The sequence below is a fragment of the Paroedura picta genome, chromosome 7 (assembly GCF_049243985.1).
Source record: "Paroedura picta isolate Pp20150507F chromosome 7, Ppicta_v3.0, whole genome shotgun sequence".
Taxonomy (NCBI): Eukaryota; Metazoa; Chordata; class Lepidosauria; order Squamata; family Gekkonidae; genus Paroedura; species Paroedura picta.
In genome coordinates this window covers 22,908,533-22,929,144 of record NC_135375.1, presented here as the reverse complement: position 1 = coordinate 22,929,144, position 20,612 = coordinate 22,908,533, and the positions used below count along the sequence as shown (strand labels likewise).

Here is a 20,612-nt window from a genome sequence, read left to right as displayed (position 1 = left end):
CAAGAATCCTTCATGGCACCTATAACCAATGGCACTGACCAAAAGTAGCCTTCTGGATCTCAGCCATCCTGTCAAGGCAGAATAAATAATCTTCCAGAACAGACGGGGATAAAAAAAACCCCTCACAAATTGGCTAGAACAGGTTTGGGTAATTTCAGAGCCAGTTTGGTGTAGTGGTTAGGAGTGTGGACTTCTAATCTGGCAAGTCGGGTTTGATTCCCTGCTCCCTCACATGCAGCCACCTGGGTGACCTTGGGCTTGCCACAGCACTGATAAAGCTGTTCTGACCGAGCAGGAATATCAGGGCTCTCTCAGCCTCACCCACCTCACAGGGTGCCTTTTGGGGAGAGGAAAGGGAAGGCGACTGTAAGCCACTCTGAGCCTCCTTCGGGTAGAGAAAAGCAGCATATAAGAACCAACTCTTCTTCTTCCTCTTCTTCTTCATAATGCACTATGTCTGATAAGTTTGTGTCCCCAAAACAGACCGATGTAAAAAGTCCCGTGATTGCCATATGAACATCACCCTTGCTTTTGCTTCCCTAGGGCTGTCAAGGTATCATGCCCAAAATGTACTCTACAGCGAGGCCAAGGTACATTAACAACCAATAGTGTGTCCAGCGGGTGTTGTCTCGAGCAGCTGGACATGTCCATGAAGCCTGTGTATGTTCTCTCTGATGGTGTTCAGTTTACCTCCTTGTTAAACATTTATTTTTCATGTTTGTTTGTTTACATTCGCTTCTATTAACCGCCACTCTCATACCCAGCTGGCTGGTGGTGGTTTGCAATAAAACCCCTCCAAACAATAAAAATGCAACAATAAAATGGCAGCATAATCCAGTTCTATAACCTCCCCCCACCCCCTCCATACCTGGTCATAGTAACACACAACCACCCTCAGGAGAGGTAGTCCTTGCCTAAGTGTCTGGCATATGGGGCTACTGCAGGGAGCGACCCGATCTTCCTCAGCCTGGCCTCAACCAAATGCCTGGCAGAAGAGTAGCAGCTCTTACAGGCCCTGTGGAAGTGTGCCAGCTCCGACAGGGCCCTCAGCTCTTCTGGGAGCTTATTCCACCAAAAAGATCCTTGCCCTGGTGGAGGCCACGTGTATCTCCTGGGGGCTGAAGTGTTTGTGTCCTTTATGGGCCTAAAATTTCCCAAACCTGCTTTGAAGAAGCAGAGTTCTTATTTGCTGTTTTTCTCTGCCCAAAGGAGTCTCAGAGCGGGTTACAATCACCTTCCCTTTCTTCTACCAGCAACAGACACCCTGTGAGGTAGGGGAGGCTGAGAGAGCCCTGATATTACTGAAGAAGAAGAAAAGTTGGTTCTTATATGCCGCTTTTCTCTGCCCAAAGGAGTCGCAAAGCGGCTTACATTTGCTTTCCCTTTCCTCTCCTCTCCCCACAACAGACACCCTGTGGGGTGGGTGAGGCTGAGAGAGCCCTGAGATTACTGCTCGATCAGAACAGCTTTATCAGTGCTGTGGCGAGGCCAAGGTCACCCAACTGCCTGCATGTGGAAGAGCGGGGAATCTTTTCAGAGAGATCTGATGGATGAGAATGTGAAGAGCCCCACAATGCTCCAATCAGCTTTCGTTGTTTATCACCTGTGCCTGACTCCCACCCCGACCCCGACCCCGCAGCAACGAGTTCTTAGCAGGGAATCATCATCCCTATGTGAAAGCAGCCCTATTGCTCCCAAACAGGCTTGTTTCTCTTGAGTTCCCTTTATTACATTAGTTTGCAAGGGGCTCTTAAGTTGTGGAACACTCCTCCACACAAGCAAATCCCTGCACAGAGAAATCTAGCATGCCAGGAAAGTGGATCCATGACTTGCTAGATATCTATATGAAAGGCGTTTTTGTATGGAGGGGCTTTCAATCACATGAGCCCCTCCCCCGGAGTGCAAATGTGCCAAATGCTCTGCCACCGCCTTGCACAACTATAACGTTGAGTACTTTTTTCATTCCCCACATGTTGGATAATGCACTTTAGAAGTAACTTTTCCTGTTTTGCACAGGAAAGGCCAGCTGCAAAAGCACACATTGAAAGTGCATAACCCAAAATGTGCGGAATGTCAGTCTTCCAATCCCATTTCCAATCGCACTTATGTCACTGGGAGAAAACTCTCTTGTCGGTTGCATGGAGAGGCCAAAGGCACGAGAAGGAAGGCAGAGCAACGCAGCCTATTCGCACAGCAGCCGCCTCCCCGCCTCTTTGGCTAAAAGCAAGCCGCCTTCCTCTGCACCCCACCCCACCCTTCAGGCTCTGCCACTAGGTAGGCGGGGCGGGGGCCGAGCTTGCAACCCGCCGCCTCCCCCCAAAGCCCCCTTCTCCGTCGCGCCTCCCAGCCAGGTAATGAGAACAAAAAGGGGGGGGGGAGGAGGGATTGGGTGAGCTCCGGGGCTGCTGATTCGCTCGCGGGCCCCTAGCCAAAGTCCCGTGAACCTTGGACGCCCAGCTGACAGCGGCGATAAACAAGCGGCGTATAAATAGCGGAGCCGCGCCACTGGCGGCGCCGTTTTCGTTCCCTTCCCCCGGGCTTGCGAGAGCCGAGGCTCAAGGCGAGGCGAGGCAAGGGGTCGGGGCGTCGGTAAGTCTCCGGTTTCTGGGCCGAAGTCGTCTCAGGGGGGGCTGGAATGCGGGGAGGAAAGTTGGAGACCACTTTTGTTGGTGGCTGGGTTCGTGGGCCCATCGGGCACTGTGGACTGTGGTGGGTTTCCAAGTCTCGCCAGGGTTACGCGCTCGCCTTCGCTCCTTCCAGCCAGAGAGTCGGCGCTGCGGCTGGCAGCAGCGGCTGGGGGTCCCGTTGGTTTTATACAAATGGGTGGCAAGTAGCTCTTTTCCCGTTGTTCCGAACAGAGCCTTTGGGTTGAGGTGGCTTCTATAATAGCATGAGATGGCTTCTATAATAAATCAAGGTGCGTGTTCTGTTCGTGTGGGATCAGGCTGTTTGGCACATGCCTGGAGGCAGACGGCGTCCTTGGAGAGGCAAGAAAACAAGGCGGGTCCGGCCAGTTTTCCCCACTCGGGTTGCCCAGGGGTCCATAATGCAGCCTCCCTCTCCCTTTTGTCCATACAGGTCCCGTGAGCCCCAGTATTTGACATTTCCAGTTTGTCTCTGCCCCCCCCCCCCAAGTTATGACTTAAAGCCAGAAAAAAGTGGAGAGAGAAGGAAAAATCCGAGGGTCTTTGTTAAATATTAGAAATGGATTTTAAAATTTGTAGGCATATTTCAGAACTCCTCTTTGTTTTCCAGTGACTGGAAGAGTTGCAGGCAGGGGCTTGGCAGGGACAAAGGCTGCAATTCTAGACCTGTTGACTTGTCAGCCCCCTTTAACGCCATATTCAAACTCACGTGCTCTGTCTTGTGGCAGGCCCTTTGGGGGCTAGCGGGTGGTCTCATTCTGCTGATTCAAGCGACCAAGGAAGCTGAAATCTCTCCCAGAGCGGGTGGCGTGGAAATGTATGTTTGAAAGAACTGTAGTTACAAACTGGGAATGTTTGAACACTCTCCTTTCTTAATGATAGATTCAGGTGGGCAGCCGTGTTGGTCTGATGTAGCTCAACAAAAACTGAGTCCAGGGGCACCTTTAAGACCAACAAAGATTTATTCAAGGCGTGAGCTTTCTAGTGCAGGTACACTTCCTCAGACAGCAGAACAAAGATCAACAGAGATAAGGCATTCTTAATGCTTCATTTTTATAGAGGGGATGTCCTAGAAAAATGTGTTGGAACAAAGCGTTTTACAGAAATCACTGCCCACGCTGTTCTAGGACGGCTTGCCCTGGAGCAAGAGTATGATAACCCCTGAGGCTCTGCAGTTCTAGGCATTTACCTTAACGTTGTTTTCCTTTGCTTTGCAGCCAAGCCCAACCATGTGGGTTGGGCTGGGGCTTGCCCTGGTTCTCTGCCTCCTCCCCGGAGGAGGGACCGAGAGCCAGGGCTCCAGCCCCCGTTGTAAAGAACCTCCGGAATGGAGCATCAAGGAGCAAAGCCCTATGCTGGACTCCAGAGGCTTTGTAACCGTTGTGGCTCTTCTCCAAGCTAGCTGATATTTGTGCCTGCTCCAGGCTTCCAGGTGAGGACAACTTGTTGCGTTTTCATATTGCATTTTGGTGCAGGAGGAAGTTTTGCTTCCGGGTGCGGGCATGGCTCTGTGGTCAGCCGTCAGCTTTGCATGCAGGTCTCAGGTTCTGTCTGTGGTTTAAACGAGTGGTTCCCAACCTTTTTATCACCGGGGACCACTCAATGCTTGACAATTTTACTGAGGCCCGGTGGGGGGGGGTAGTTTACTCCCGTACTCTCAACCACTGCCCTAACGCTCTCTGATCGCTATGGTAATGATTAAACATCCCTTCAAAATAAGATACAGACACGCCACAACAATGAGCATAAGGAACATTTTATTTTCATGGAAATTTTAACTCATGACAATGACAAATCAATGGGAACCCTGAGCTTGTTTCTCTGCAACGAGATAGTCCCATCTGGGAGTGATGGGAGACAATGACACCCAAAGTGTGTTGTAAAGCAGTGGTCCCCAACCCCCAGTCCGGGGACTGGTACCGGTCCGTAGATCAGTCAGTACCGGTCCGCTGCTCCTCCTCCTTCCTGGCTGCTGCCTTGGGGGCTGCCCTGGCACTCTACTGCCGGCTCTCCAGCTGCGGCCATGGCTGGGGCTCCTCCTTGGCATGGCACTGTGCAGCTGCTGCTGGCAGCGCCTCCCAGAGGGCGGCGGGAAGTCAAGGGTGCCGGCGGGAAAGTAAATGGAGCAAGCACTCAGGCGGCGGTGTCCCTCGGCAAAAGACTACCCCCCCCCCCCCCCGGCCTCAGTAAAATTGTCAAGTGTTGACCGGTCCCTGGTGATAAAAAGGTTGGGGACCACTGTTGTAAAGGGCCAGGGGGGGGGAGAAGGCGTCCTTTGGGGCCCACCTCGAATTAGTCGAAGGACCGCATGTGGTCCGCTGCCCACAGGTTGGGGATCACTAGTTTAAACTACTGGGAAGTGGGTGATGTGGGAGATGGAGGCCCAAGAGAACTGCTGCCACTCAGAATAGACTGTACTGAGTTGGACTGACCAAACGTCAGACTCCATATAAGGCAGCTTCATATGGTTTGAAAAATAAAGACACTTGGCCAAAGTGGGATAAATAAAAAAAAAAAATCCGTTTTCTGGAGCTTTTACCAGGTTTCATGGAGCCTTAACTTGTTTTGGTGCTCTTTGGGCTGGGTTCATATTCCGGTTGCAAAGTAATTTTTGGCTCAAAAAGTGACATTGCTAGTTTCACGGCTTGGATTCTATAGCACTGTTTATAACCGCAAAGCTCTTCCTCAAATAAGTTGTGTGTTTCTTGTTTTATCCTAAATTTGATTCTTATAAAAGCTTATTGATAAAGGGTTTGCAATATAATTTTCCCATGTTTTATTGAGTATCATTCACAAATGTGAATTTGTCATGCTTTTCCTCTTTGCTTACAATGCTGCTTGGTAGGGCATCCATGACAATTAAGTCCTATGGTGCTATATAACATCTCTGGGAAAATCAAGTGCATATAACAATCTGCGAAGAGAGTGTGCAAGTCCATGTACCATACCAGCTGGGGAGCAAGACCTGTGCACCTTTCTCACCTTTTTTACAATTGAGAAACCCCCCAAACATTCTTCAGGCTTCAAGAAACTCCAGAAGTGGCACAATCCTGCAGAATATGGTTGGGAAGCACAACTGTGTACACGCCCACCCAGCACCCCTCTCCTTCTTATGCCCTCTAGGCCCATCACTGGCCATTTTTGGGAGAGGCGACCTACCTACCTACCTCGCTGGGTTGTTGGGAGGGTAAAATGGAGGAGGGCAGAACCATTTGGGAGGCCCTGACTGGAGAGGGAAAAATTGCATGAATTAAAACTTTTAAAAAGTTTTTAAAGTGCTTGCTTTTCCCCCTTTGCCTTCTGTTAGGCTGGAAGACCTGCGACAGAAGCTAGAAAATGACGGATTTACCAATGTCTCCTTTGTGGTCGTCAACCACCAAGGGTCTGCGGCCCAGAAAAAGTATCCCCAACTGAGAGAGAAGGTTTCAGAGAGCATTCCTGTGTACCAGCAAGAGATCACCCAGCCTGATGTCTGGACTCTTCTAAACGGAAAGAAGGATGACTTCTTGATCTATGACAGGTCTGTCTGGAAAGGGGGAAGTGAGGAAATCTCCACTCAAGCAGAGCATCGGTCCCTACTGCAGGGGTAGTCAACCTGTGGTCCTCCAGATGTCCATGGACTACAGTTCCCATGAGCCCCTGCCAGCGTTTGCTGGCAGGGGCTCATGGGAATTGTAGTCCATGATCATCTGGAGGACCACAGGTTGACTGTCCCTGCCCACTCTATTCAGGGATTGGAAGTCAGTGGCCTTACAAGGGGGAGTGATTCCCATTTTGGTCTAGGGCAGGGGTGGTCAAACTGTGGCCCTCCATGGAGTACAATTCCCATGATCCCCTGCCAGCAATCGCTGGCAGGGGCTCATGGGAAATGTAGTCCATGGACATCTGGAGGGCCACAGTTTGCCCCATCCCTGGTCTAGGGATATAAATGAACATGGCATAGTCCTAGTACTCATGATTATGCCAGCGATTATTCTGGATTGTACCACATCAGCCAGCACGGTGTAGTGGTTAAAAGCAGCAGGCTCTATTCTGGAGAACTGGGTTTGATTCCCCACTCCTTCACAAAAAGCCAGCTGGGTGACCTTGAATCAGTCACAGTTCTCTCGCAGAGCTCTCTCAGCCTCACCTATCTCGCAGGGTAGGAGGAGAGAGGAAGGGAAAGGTCTTTGTAAGCTGCTTTGAGACTCCTTCAGGTAGTGAAAAGCCAGGTATAAAAGTTTATGGAGAAATAGTCATGTAAGCTCCAATTTGCACCCTGACATGGTACAGCCCAGACGAATTGCTGGCATAATCATTGTGAGAACTAGGACTATGCTTTATTAATCATTTGCCTTTCTCAATGGAGCACCAGATGGATTTTGCAGAGCGGGTCAATACAATAAACGGGATGAGACGATTCAGTACAGAGCTCCTTGGACTAAGAGATGCAGAAAAAGAAATGGTGCTTATGTTTTAGCAGCACCGTAACAGTCACAAGGAGTTTTCTCTTCTTCTCCCTAACCCCAGAACATGGGGGCATCCAAAGAAAATGATGGGCAGTAGGTACAGGATAGACTAAATGAAGGAGGACTTCTTTTACGCAATTATTAATTCAGTTGTGGAATTTATTGCCAGTGGAGGTCGTGACGCCCCATGAACACAGGTGGCTTTCAGAGAAGGTTGTCAATGATAGAGGGCAAGATCCGTCAATGGCTACGGGCCATGGTGACTAAAGGAGGATCTCTGTATTCTGCAGACCTTTGAAACCCAGTACCTAGGAGATTATGCCAGAAGAAGGCCTTGGTTTCTGTGCCCTATTTGTGGGCCCTCCAGACTACCTGGTTGGCCAGTATGTGAGGCAGGATGCCAGACTACACAGACCACTGGTATGACACAGCAGGAGTTTTCCTTTTCTTAAGGAGGGATTGGCTGGAGTTGCTGTTGTAAACAGCTTCTGCAAATGTCCTTAATGTGGAGTTGTCACATGGTGTTAACAGGAACAAAAGTGTTTACAGGAGCTCTTGAGGGACTATAATAGGGCACGGGCCATCGATAGAGAACCCATGTTTTTTTCAGTGCAGTAACATTCTGTATAAAGACCGCATTGATAATGAGGCTGGATTCTTGTTCTTAGGTGCGGCCGTCTTGTGTCCCATCTTGGTTTGCCTTACTCCTTTCTGACTTTCCCATACGTGGAAGAAGCCATCCGGGAGGCATACTGTGAATCAACATGTGGAAACTGTTCTTACGTGGTATGAATAATTGAATCATAGAGTTGGAAGGGATCTCCTGGGTCATCTAGTCCAACCCCCTGCACTATGCAGGACACTCACATCCCAATCGCTCATCCACTGAAATCTGCCACCCCCTTGAGCCTTCACACAATCAGCCTCTCCGTCAGATGGCTACCCAGCCTCTGTTTAAAAATTTCCAAAGATGGAGAACCCACCACCTCCCGAGGAAGCCTGTTCCACTGAGAAACCGCTCTAACTGTCAGGAACTTCTTCTGGATGTTTAGACGGAATTTCTTTTGAATTAATTTCAACCCATTGGTTCTGGTCCATCCCTCTGAGGCAAGAGAGAACAACTCTGCTCCATCCTCTACATGGCAGCCTTTTAAATACTTCAGTTTACTTTGTAACCATGATGGTCATCGTGTGAGGCTGGGCTGTAAGAGTGGGTCGTGACTATCTGGCATTTGGGTCCTGAGGCAAAGGGAGGTGGGGTGGAGAAGGGGCTGGGAGTGGAAGCATTAGTTAGACCAGGGGTAGTCAAACTGCGGCCCTCCAAATGTCCATGGACTACAATTCCCAGGAGCCCCCTGCCAGCGGATGCTGGCAGGGGGCTCCTGGGAATTGTAGTCCATGGACATCTGGAGGGCCGCAGTTTGACTACCCCTGAGTTAGACGTTTGGTTTTGCCTCTTGCACCACCATTTATTTATAAATAAACTAATTCACTGTTAACTAATGGGAGAAAGTAGCCTCGAGCGACTCTGCAAATCGATCTGAAAGGTACGGCAAGTTTAGAAGGAGTCCTGCTTCCAAACACTTGAGGACTCTTGCTTCCCATTGCCCTCCAGATGCAGTTTTTTTAAAAACTCAAGAGAAATCTATTTAAAAAACAGTTACGGAAATTCTTCATTGAAAAAATCTTTGATTCTAATTGCAGCTGTACATTGCTTTGCTGTCAGGCTTCTTTTGCATCTTGTTCCATGAAGTTTGTTAAAGGACCTTTTAGTCATGCACCGATGCTTCTTGTTGCACTTTTCCATTAAGAAAAAATGTTATCCGGAGTTATTTTGGCCCTGCTGCAGAAAAATTGGATACATAAAATGTGTAATTCTGATCTTAGGTATTAGGGGCAGGCTTTACTTGGCAAGCATCTCTCTCTCTCACTCACACACAGACACACACAGACACACACACACACAGAGGTTTTAATAGAATATATAGAGATACTAACATCAAAATGTTTTGAGTCCAGATTAACCTAGTGCCTGGAATCTTCTCGCTTGCATATTTTTTTGGTGCTAAAAAGCCTCTCTGGCAAACATCAACCTGGTTTGGTGCCCAATTTGCTAAGTTGCATCTTGGACATGCTTCCTTGTTCGGTGTGGCTGATTTCTGCTGTAATGTAGCAAAAAGCCTATGTGGTTTGGAATGTGCTTTATGTGGTTCTATTTCCCAGGCAAAACAAATTTCGAGCAGGCCAGATTTCTGAATTGGAGAATGAATGGAAGCCACTTGAGTTCCTTAGAACCATATCCAAATGCACAAGTGAAAAATAAAACTGATTTTTTAATAGACTGCCTTTCAACCATAATTCCAATAACAGCCTGCAATAGAAAATAAAAGCAAGTTTTCCTGAGAAAAGATCTATGTTGATTTCACCATGGAGTAATTTCAGGAATCATTGTGTTTGGGGAAGACAGAAGAAACTTATTCTATACTTTTTCACCTGTCAAAAAGGTTGCCACAATTTGTCATTCTGGCAACTTTGGTCTTAGAGAAAAGAAAATAAGTATCTAACAATTGCAGTGTTTATTTTAAATGAGATTTCTTTAATTTTTGACAACAGTATATAGAAATTGACTAAGGTTTTACTGGCAGGAAACAAATCTAGAACTATCTGCTGAAATTAATGTTACCTGAACTCATTCCTTCTAGACCCCAGAGATTGAAGAAAGATGCAGCAACCTGACGAAAGGCAATGTAGTACCTGCCGAGGAAGCACCTCCTTCCCCAGAACATCATGGACACCATCACAGACGTGGGGATCATGGCCACAGACATCAGTCCCATCGGGACCACCGGCAACAGCACAGGGTTAGCACAGGTCAGGCAGGTAGTTTGGAGGCAGTTGTAGATGCTGCCCCACAAGCCACACATCTCTGACGAAAAGGAAATGCCATTTGAAACCGGCAGTTGAGCTGAACCTGGCCCCAGGAGACAGGACCAGTTTCGGGTAGCTGATGCTGACACTGACGACACCTGTTGTTTGAGGATCTAGCTAGCAAGGCCTCCTGATACTGTCGTGGAGAGCTCCCATCTTCCTGCAGGTGACAGGGGCAGCTGTTGGCAGAGGATGTCCTTGAGTCTTGACAGTGACGCCTGCCTACAGCTGCTTGACAGCCAGAAGCGCCCAGTGAGCCTGTCCTGTCTTCTGCCTGACTTTGAGATGAAAGGTCAGGAAGCTGAGCTTGACGAGCCATCTAAACATCTTCAGCACTAGGGAAGATCACACCCCTTCAGAATGTGTTCCAGAACAATGCAGTTGTCAGTACCACCAGGTTTGCATTTCCTCAAAACGGCACAACAGAGTGTCTTATCTGAACAGTGATCTTCCTGTGAAGGTACCATTATGTGAGTGTTCAAAAGAGGGAGTCAAGAATGCAACTCTGTCCCACAAATCTGTCAAGTCGGTACTCTTGGATTTTAGCCATATACTGGTGGGAGTGGAGCTCTGCGGCTTCACTGATTTGGACTGAGTCTGCAGAATCACTTGAGCCCTTTTTACACTCTCATAATAGTATGCTTCCCCACCCCCCTCAGTGCTGGCTCAGTAGTTTGTAGCCTTTTGGTGGCTTTGTCTTCCTGGGTTCCTTTTCTACCATTCTGTTTGTATTCATGAAGACAGAAGCAGAAACTATGACCTAGGGGCTTCTGTTCGATGTATTCCAATCAAGAACAGAAAAGGACACGGAAAGACAGAGTTGCCACTCTTTTGAAAACCATGTGTAGTATACTGTCTTTTTTCTTTTGAGAAAGATTAAGAAAGTTCATACAAATTAGGCATTCTCCCCCCTCCCACTGAAAAGAGCCACAGTGTAAAAAAATGCATTAGCAGTATTCCAAACAATATATCATCAACTTAAGAGACATTCTAATGCAATCTGTAGCTCCAAGAAAATAAATTTTATACATGTGTAAGGGTAAAGAATTCCATCCTAAGCAGAGTGACACCCACCTAAATCCATTGAAGTCAGTGATGTAACTCTGTTTGTTTAGGACTGTACTGGCTGTCATGTGGTTTGTTAACTAGCCCAGTTCATTACCTACGGGCAGAAACATTTTGAGGGTAACTTTTCTAAAATTGCTTCCTCACAAGAAGCCCCACAAAAGCTAAGTATATCCCAGTCACGGGGAAGGGGTAGGATAGTATGGAACAGGGGCAAATAGATCTAATTATAAAGCATTTCTGTTGATCAGAAGTAAGGACCAATCTAACCATCCACCATTTCTGTTGATCAGTAGTTGTCACCCACTTGCCCAAGGTCAATTCCTTTTATAACTGATTATATTAATATTATTATTAACACATAACATCTATGTAGCTAAATACTATGTTTGGTTGTTTCACTTTGCATTTTTGAAATGAACTGGATTTTGTATTGATGTGGAGGATTGAGAGATGAAAGAAAATGTTGACCGGAAGGATTTTGAGATGAAAGAAAATGTTCAACCAAGAGGGAATTTGCTTAGAATGTGCTTGCTGTAGTTATTGATGGTTTAATAGGGAAATCGGCTCCTACAAAACTTGAGTTCTTTTATGGCAAGTGCCTTGTAAGCAAGAGGGAAATTTGGGATGTTAGTGAACTTCATGCTTGTGTGGAACTGAAAAGGGAATTTGTAATAAATGGAAGGGTTAGTTCTGTCTGGCCTGGTCACTTAACACTGCTCCCTGCTTGACTGATGCCTGTTTTCAAGTCGTTTTCAAGTCTACCATCGTTTTGGGCGGACATCTTGACCCTTTCTGAGCTGCTGCTCCAAGTCTCTGATGGTGTTGCGGAGAGCTTCCATTTCTTTGGCTTTCTCTTCCTGAAAGTGCTGAAGCTTCTATAGAAATTCAAGCAAATATTGGAGCCCATTAAAAACCTCAAACTGAGATAAAGTAAATGCAGTGGAAGTGCCTTTGCCATTTTAAAAAAACAACTAGAAATTATTTGAAAGCACCATATTTTATGAATAATTGCTGTAGCAGCTACATACTGAGACGGTAGAGAGGTCCACGAAAATTTGTTTGAATTGTATGACCATGACATGTACCCACTGGGTTAAACAATTATATGGAACTGGTCCAGATGAGGATAAGACCACTGTAATTAGAGCTGGCAATTCTTAACAGCCACTATCATCCCTTCTCAATTAAGCTGTGGCATGTATAGTTTCATAGTATGTCCAACGGCCATTCCAAACACTCTCGGTTAAACAGTCGAGTACATAGTGCCCTCCTAAGCACAGCTATATCCTTTCAAGTTCATCAAAGCCATTTGGCTTAAACGGGTGGGACTGTTGAGGGTGATACTGACGGTCTTCCAAGTAATTTTACAGAGATGCGGCACTTTTGGAGTTTTTCCAATTATGTTAGAGCAATAACAGAAAGCACTTAAGAGATAAGAACTGTATTCTGGATGAAAATTGCTGGCCCCATTATCCTCATCTGGAGATCCATGTGTGCACAAATGTCCCTGCTTCATTCCAGTGTAAAATATCTGGATAGGTTCTCTTGAAATTAACTAAGGAACTCTTTGCCACTCTCCCCTTCAACTAATACACTGCTGTTTTGCACACACACCCCCAAAAGTCACTGGATTGGGCTGACTTGTTCTCCTTAGCAGAGCAGAGTTATTGGTATTAACTACATTTTGAGTTATTGGTGCATATTAAGTATGGTACACCACACCATTAATGGTCAATGCACAATCATACAGACCAGTGTATGGCAAGCCTGCATAGAAAGTGTTCATAGAATTATTGTCCCTCTGGGGCAATAGACAACAATTCTGCTCCATCCTACATATGCCACCCTTTTTAATACTTGAAGATGGTTATCAGATCCCCTCTCAGTCATCTCCTCTCCAGGCTAAACAGACCAAATTCCTCCAACCTTTCTTCATATGTCTTGGTCTCCAAACCCCTCACCATCTTTGTTGAAAGACACATACCCGTCTGTAGATGTTCTGAGGTAATGCCCTGGGATCAGGATGTGATTTGGGTGTTCTGCTCTGAAGCTGTGTCAGTTTAGCATCAAACTGAAATAAAAAATAATATCTTTGTAAAGCCTAGGAGGAAACGATCTACTGGGAGGGAAATTAACGGGGGCGGAATCACACTTCGTAGCTGAAGAAATTATGAAATCTACTGAGGTCCTGGCAAGACCTTTTCAACATCTGACAAAACACAGGATATGATGTTGAGGCACTCAAGAGGGTATGAATACAAACATATTTCCATTAGGCGAGGCAGAAGAAAGCAATATACTTCAATGCAAATATTTTGCTCTCACTGTTCCCTGCCAATGTGTTTGTTTATTTATTTTATGCTCCCTGAGATCCTACGGGACTGAAGTCTAACTAATCAAATAATGATACTTTGATTCCATGGCCAAACTATCAGCTCACAACTTGATTCTAAAAAAAGTCTCTTGCACGGAGGTTTTCCAATGTCAACACTGCCCATACTGATATATAAGAAGATAATGCAGAACGCGCTCAATCCCAATTGTCCACAAGAGTGTCATAGTGCAAAACCATCTGTGTCCCTGAAGGAAGTATTAATACAAACCAAAGCCCCTTTTGTTAGTTTCTGCTGTTTCTAGAGGTCCAGGAACAAGCATATTCCAGCTTCCCAGACCAAACCTCTGCTGTCCCTCTCCTGAAAGCTGTCCTAGATGTAACCAGAATACATGCAATATGTAAAGTGGCAGCTGCATGACATCTCTTTGACAGAAACTTTGACAGAAGATGGCTCAAGGAACATGGCACAGTGGAATTGCTTAGTGTGTGTTTGCTGCCAAGCTTTTTTATCTTACCAAGCTAATATGAGCCTGCTATTGTAAGGCACTCTATTAGAGGTAGAATACATTAGAGATAAGATTCTAATTTAGACATAACTAATTAGGATGGACAAGAGCCTCTTGTGGCGCAGAGTGGTAAGGCAGCAGTCATGCAATCTGAAAGCTCTGCCCATGAGGCTGGGAGTTCGATCCCAGCAGTGGGCTCAAGGTTGACTCATCCTTCCGAGGTCGGTAAAATGAGTACCCAGCTTGCTGGGGGGTAAACGGTAATGACTGGGGAAGGCACTGGCAAACCACCCCGTATTGAGTCTGCCATGAAAACGCTAGAGGGCGTCACCCCAAGGGTCAGACATGACTCGGTGCTTGCACAGGGGATACCTTTACCTTTTTAATTAGGATGGCAGAGCTGCTGGAATCATGTCCTGCTCTTCTGGTAACAAGATGGAGAGGAAAGCAAAAGTGTTAGCTGGAAGGAAGACAGATTCCCCAAGAGTAGCAATCTCCTCATCAAAGGGAGAGCAGCAAAGCAGCAGAAAAGAAGGATGCACAGGGCCCTGACCTCTCTGGTTCTCCATAGTCTCCCTTTGAAGTCTCAGGCTAAGACACAGCACAATGTCCTTCACTTCTATTCAGGAAGATTTCTGGGCATGTCAGTAAATTCCAGAGTATAGATGACATACAAGACTTCTACCACATTGGTTTCATCATCTATTTTTCATTTTGCAAGAACACTATAGGGTTCCAACACGTACCTCTATTTGCAATTTGATGATCTCATTCTGTTTTTCCTTTTCTTGAGCTCTCAGTTGTCTGGTTAATTCTAAAATCTCCAGATCTTTCTTTTCTATGAGTTGTTTGTGTTCTTCCTCTTTTGTTTCAACTGATAGAAATAACAACAACAGGCATGGCACTTAACAGTAATAACACTCATTGGATAACCGGGATAGATTCTAATGTGGTAAATGGCTGTGCATGTGAATCGTTCATTTTCTTCTTAAAAAGAGACTATTTTAATTTTTAATATGAAAAAAAAAATCTGCGTTTGAATTTCCTGTTTGCAGATATCATGCAGGACTGGACTAATGGATTGCTTAAACATGTTGTGCATTAGGGATATTTTTTGCCTGGTCCAAAACAAGTTGGAATTCATCTTTAGCTACTGTGATTAAAATATATATCTCACTGTGATTTAAATAATATAATTTTAGACCCGACGTGAATAGCTTAGTCTAGCCCAATTCTGGAAGCTAAGCATGGTTGGCCATCAGGAGTACCTGGATGGGAGACCACCAGAGAAGTCCAGGCTAGTTCCCCTGAGGCATGCAATGGCAAACCACTTCTATCCACTTCTTGCCCTGAAAACCCAATGGAGTCACCATAAATTGGCTGCAACTTGAGAGCACATTCCACCATCAATTCTGTCTTATGTGGAAGGGGAAGCCAACGTGAGTTGGGGAAGCCCAATCTCTATTTCAAAGCCCACAGGTTTATTTATCCAAGCTTCACCATCCCTCTTGTGCACCTCAAGGGCCCCCCCTCAGACACTTGAGTCAGTTCATATACCCCAAATGAGCTTGGCTGGGAGGAAAAATGCCTGGGACAATGAAGCATAGAAACGTAAGGGAGACAGCAGACTGCTGCAACCTTTACTCACCCTTTAGATATTAAAAATGAGACCTCTCATACCCTTCTTTATACATTAGTGGGGCAAACAAGGCCCTTTCTGCCACATTGAGATTGGGTCTCAGCAGCTGCTTCTTCATAGGCAAAACCCCCATAACTTCTTGACGGAACAGTGCCAGACCACAGTTCCCTCATGCCTGTACATGGGGTGAGAGGAAAACAGGCTGCCCATCTTGCTGGAGCTAAATCAAGCAAACGTCACTAAATTGGTTTGTGAGTTACAGAGAGCTTTAGGAGCTGGAGAAGAATATTTGAAATAGGTTTTCAAAAGGTACCCTGAAGCCTTTCTTAGCTTTTTAACCATTGACAAATTCCTGAAATATTCTTCAGGTTTCAAGAAAGCCCAGAAGTGGTATGATCATGCAGGATATGGTTGGGAAATATAGCTGTGGACCCACCCACCTAGGGCCCCTCCCATCAAGAAGCCCCAGGGCTTCATGAAAACCTGGTTGAGAAAGCCTACTGTGTGAAACCTGACTACTGTGTGAAACCTGACCTAGATGGCCCAGGCTAGCTGGACCTCGTCAGATCTCAGAAACTAAGCAAGGAGGGTTCTGGTTAGTACTTGGATGGGAGATTACCAAGAAAGTCCAGGGTTGCTATACAGGGGGAGGCAATGGCAGACCACCTTTATTTGCCTCAAAAGTCTAGTGTGACTTGATGCCACTTTCCACCACCAAGCTGCTGGAGCCTGTTTGGCAGGCTATGTTTATCTTCACCTGCAGGGCCCAGGCCAGCTTGCTGGCTTTGGATCTTGGAAACTAAGCAGGGTCAGCCTGGTTAGAACTTGTATGGGAGACGAAAAAGAAAGGCCAGGGTCGCTGTGCAGATGCAGGCAGTGGCATGATCATGATAGGAAGGGGCTGTTTTTTGACTGACATTCCCCACAATACTTCACAGAGCCTGTGGCCTATTTATATACATAAAAATTGCTTGATAAGAGTATAAGGAATCAACCACTGAAGAAAAATTGTGAAAACGGAGTATATCTAGAAACTGTTTTGGTTGGTCCATAAAAAATTATTGCCATATAAAATGTATTGTACCAATTGCCTTGGAAAGGTTTTGTTTTTCTCTGTTTATATATTTTGAACCTTTCTTCATTTTTCGTATTGTTATTTCAGATGCAGGCATTGGCAAAATGACCTCTGTTCACCTTTTTGCCTTGTAAACTGGCCTATGGAGTCTTACTTGACAGCATCTGACACCCTCCCCCATGTGAAATGTACTTTTAAGCCTTTAAACAAATTAAATGGTAGGAATGAAGGTGTTGCTTTGAATATGACAAATTTCCGTGTACTTCAAATGTAACGTAAATTAATTGTGCTTACTTACGTCTTTTGTTCATTTCGCAGTGAGTCTTCTTTTGTTCAAGCCTGTGCTCCTTTTCCTTGCTTTCAGTTTCTTTCACAAGTCTGTCAATCTGATTTTTATATTCCTGTGAATTTGTTCAAACAATGATTTGGAACTATGGGCTTGGCAATGCACCCGATCAGTGACTGCAGCCATGAAATTTCCCTAAGAGCCAGTTTGGTGTAGTGGTTAGGCTTCTAATCTGGCATGCCAGGTTCGATTCTGCACTCCCCCACATGCAGCCAGCTGGGTGACCTTGGGCTCGCCACGGCACTGATAAAACTGTTCTGACCGAGCAGTGATATCAGGGCTCTCTCAGCCTCACCCACCTCACAGGGTGTCTGTTGTGGGGAGAGGAAAGGGAAGGCGACTGTAAGCCGCTTTGAGCCTCCTTCATGTAGAGAAAAGCGGCATATAAGAACCAACTCTTCTTCTTCTTCTAAATACCAGGTTAAGATTAAGAACTTCTTACGAAACCACCATCAGGAATTTCAAAATTAACTTTTACCGTAGGGTTGCCAGGTTTCTCTTGGCCACTGGAGAAGGAAAGAAGAGTTGATAATTTTGTCCCTCACCTTTCACTACCTGAAGGAGTCCCAAAGTGGCTTACAAACACCTTTCCCTTCCTTTCCCCACAATAAACACCCTGTGAGGTAGGTGGGGCTAAGAGAGCCTTAACAGAATTGCTCTGTGAGAACTGTCCTAAGAGAACTGTGACTAGCCCAAGGTCACCCAGCTGGCTGCCTGTGGAGGTGTGGGGAATCAAACCCAGTTCTCTAGATTAGAATATGCCACTTTTACCGCTATGCCATGCTAGTGGTATGGTTGCCTGATCCAGGTTGGGAAACCCTTGGAGATCTGGGGATGCCTGGGGTGGGCAGGGATCTCAGTGGGGTACAGTGCCACAGAGTCCACCCTCCAAAGCCTCCATTTTCTCCAGGGGATTTGATCTCTATTGTCTGGAGATGAGCTGTAATTCCAGGGCATCCCCAGGTCCCACCTGGAGGCTAGCATCCTTGTTTGTAAGCCATTAACCCCCTGGAGGCCTTGGGTCTTCCTTTACTTGAAGTCTCAAGTCTTCATTTACATAAAAAGGAATAATATAGCCCTCATCCACAAAACAGCTTAGCTGAAAGAACTGGAGTACTTTAAACTAAGTTAAAGCCAATTCATACGCCTGATCTTTCTTGCTGAGTATATGAGTAGGCCCCTGGAGAGGTTTGTTTACCAGCAAGCAGCACATAATATTGTCTAACTGAAAATTCTACTTGTTGGCAGCTTTGAAAAAACATGAATTTGTTAGCAATTTTGAGAGAGTTCATTGCAAGTTGAACACAGCAAAGTGTAACTGCAAAGAGCAATAAAACAAGGCAGAAGACATGAAAACTATCAAACAAACCAGCTCACTTGTTATTTCCTTTTTCACTTCCAAGGTCTAGAAGCAAACCTGAATTTTCTGCATTTGTTATCTGTGTCTGCATATGACCTTCAAATACTTTGGCCACCTCATGAGAAGGAAGGACTCCCTGGAGAAGAGCCTAATGCTGGGAGCGATCGAGGGCAAAAGAAGAAGGGGACGACAGAGAATGAGGTGGATGGATGGAGTCACTGAAGCTGTCGGTGCGAGCTTAAATGGACTCCGGGGAATGGTAGAGGACAGGAAGGCCTGGAGGATCATTGTCCATGGGGTCGCGATCGGTCGGACACGACTTCGCACCTAACAACAACAACAATGACCTTCCCCCTCATTCATTCTTATTGTGAAGGTAAGAACAGGCTGTGGTGGCACTTTGAGTAGTACCACATCACCATACATATTGTAAGGATCTAAACTGTGGCCTTTTTGGTAGATGCACACAAGTGTTTGGGATGGATGTGCAGACAAATGTTGAGTCTCAACCAAGACTGAGAACTTTGAGCAGGACCAAATCCGCTTATCTTCAAGTCACACACAAAGATTTCTAATGACAATGAGGACAAGAATGAGAATGACACCAATAACGGCTTATCAGAGAAGACAACCTTAGGCATAGTCGATATCCTACAATACAAACACAGTGAATGTTCTGACCTGTTCACAGGACTTTACTTTCTCTTCTAACATACAGGCTGCGTTCTTCAACCTCTCATTTTCATCTGTGTAAAGGAAATAACCTTAAAAATCAGACCTGCAACATCCAGTTCCAAAGTATGGTATATATTTAAAAGCATATGAATTAAATAATAGATCTTGACTGTTTGAGCTACCACACAGATGGACAAAATTAAGTGCTAAGGGCCATTGTGACTTACTGAAGGATATTTTCTGGCTGGTGGGTTTGGGGGGGCCAGGGGGCATTGGGGAGGGACCTATAGGAAGGGGCTATGGTACACAGGAGCCTCTTGTGGCGCAGAGTGGTAAGGCAGCGATATGCTGTCTGAATCTGTCTGCCCATGAGGTTGGGAGTTCAATCCCAGCAGCCGGCTCAAGGTTGACTCAGCCTTCCATCCTTCCGAGGTCGGTAAAATGAGTACCCAGCTTGCTGGAGGGGTAAATGGTAATGACTGGGAAGGCACTGGCAAACCACCCCGTATTGAGTCTGCCAAGAAAACGCTAGAGGGCGTCACCCCAAGGGTCAGACATGACTCGGTGCTTGCACAGGGGATACCTTTACCTTTACCTTTATGGTACACTGGCAGAGCATCTGTTTAGCATGCAGAAGGTCCCAGGTTCAATCCACAGCATCTCCAATCAGGATCAGGCTATGTGAAAGACCTCATCTTAAGATCCTGGAGAGCTGCTGCCAGTTTGAGTAGACAATACTGACCTTGATGAACCAATTGTCTGATCAGTACGTGAATCAGGGATGGGATCATGTGCCCAGTATAAAGGGACCCCCTCCAATATAATTATATATCAATTTTCTCAGGACCTTTCATCATTCACCCCCGCACAACAGGCCTTGTTAAGCAGTTGTGAATCATGCATTTGTTCTCGGTCTAACCTGAGAACGGATATTTCGCTCTTCATGGAATCAAATGAAGAAGCAGGGAATGCTGCGTTAAATACACTGGAAGACTAAGTTCAATATCCTGGAAGACAAAGGTGTGTGAGACCTTTTCTGGAAAAAAAGTCTGGATTCTGACTCAGTTTCCTCTTTGGTCCTGGAGGGGGAGGTTCCTCATAATATTATTCTTATCCTCTGTGGACAGGTGGGAACTCACTCGATATCTGATATCTGTTTCACTTAGTATTTCTGGTAATGGCTTGGAGGAGGAGCACGTCTCATGGCTTAAGTGCCACTCAGAGCTTAACACTCACTCAGGGCTGTCTTACCCCTATGTGCCTTCTCCTCCAACCAGTTTGCCTGTCTGTCCAGCGGCCAGCCAATTGCCTTCTGTCTCCCAGTCCTGACCACTCCCACCTCCTTCCACTTCCCTCTGAGGCTTGGAGGCTGCAGATTTCTGCTGCATAAGAGCTGCCCCCTGCTGGAGAGTTCCATAACAGCCTTTCTAGGTCCTGGGGGAGGGAGAGGCCATCTGCAGAGTTCTTCCACCCCCACCCCCGATCTAGCACTCATTGTATTCCTAAATGCAATAGGCTTTGTCCCTAGTAAATTAATAATAATAGTAATCACATGCACATCTGCCAACAATGCAGCTGGCTAAACAT

At 46.1% G+C, this 20,612-nt stretch overlaps 2 protein-coding genes across 3 annotated transcripts in view; one reads left to right on the top strand and one right to left on the bottom strand.

Annotated features, from left to right (window-relative positions):
- The first annotated feature begins 2,327 nt into the window (after positions 1 to 2,327).
- On the top strand, positions 2,328 to 11,805 carry SELENOP (selenoprotein P). Of its 2 annotated transcripts, none has more exons than XM_077347057.1 (5): positions 2,328 to 2,351; positions 3,863 to 4,077; positions 5,953 to 6,165; positions 7,762 to 7,879; positions 9,796 to 11,805. In XM_077347057.1, exons 2-5 carry the CDS (start codon positions 3,875 to 3,877, stop codon positions 10,021 to 10,023), a joined length of 762 nt encoding a protein of 253 aa, XP_077203172.1. In that variant the 5' UTR covers positions 2,328 to 2,351; positions 3,863 to 3,874; the 3' UTR covers positions 10,024 to 11,805. The 2 variants fall into 2 exon arrangements, with proteins under 2 accessions (XP_077203172.1, XP_077203171.1); XM_077347056.1 differs by lacking the exon at positions 2,328 to 2,351 and adding an exon at positions 2,419 to 2,589.
- CCDC152 (coiled-coil domain containing 152) overlaps positions 11,560 to 20,612 on the bottom strand; it is a 21,602-nt gene continuing 12,549 nt past the window's right edge. Inside the window, exons 5-9 of the mRNA XM_077347058.1 lie at positions 19,032 to 19,096; positions 16,943 to 17,045; positions 14,677 to 14,804; positions 13,074 to 13,160; positions 11,560 to 11,964 (exon numbers count right to left, since the gene is read on the bottom strand). Coding sequence (XP_077203173.1) covers positions 11,848 to 11,964; positions 13,074 to 13,160; positions 14,677 to 14,804; positions 16,943 to 17,045; positions 19,032 to 19,096 — 500 coding nt within the window. The 3' untranslated portion in view covers positions 11,560 to 11,847. The remainder of the gene's footprint in view (positions 11,965 to 13,073; positions 13,161 to 14,676; positions 14,805 to 16,942; positions 17,046 to 19,031; positions 19,097 to 20,612) is intronic.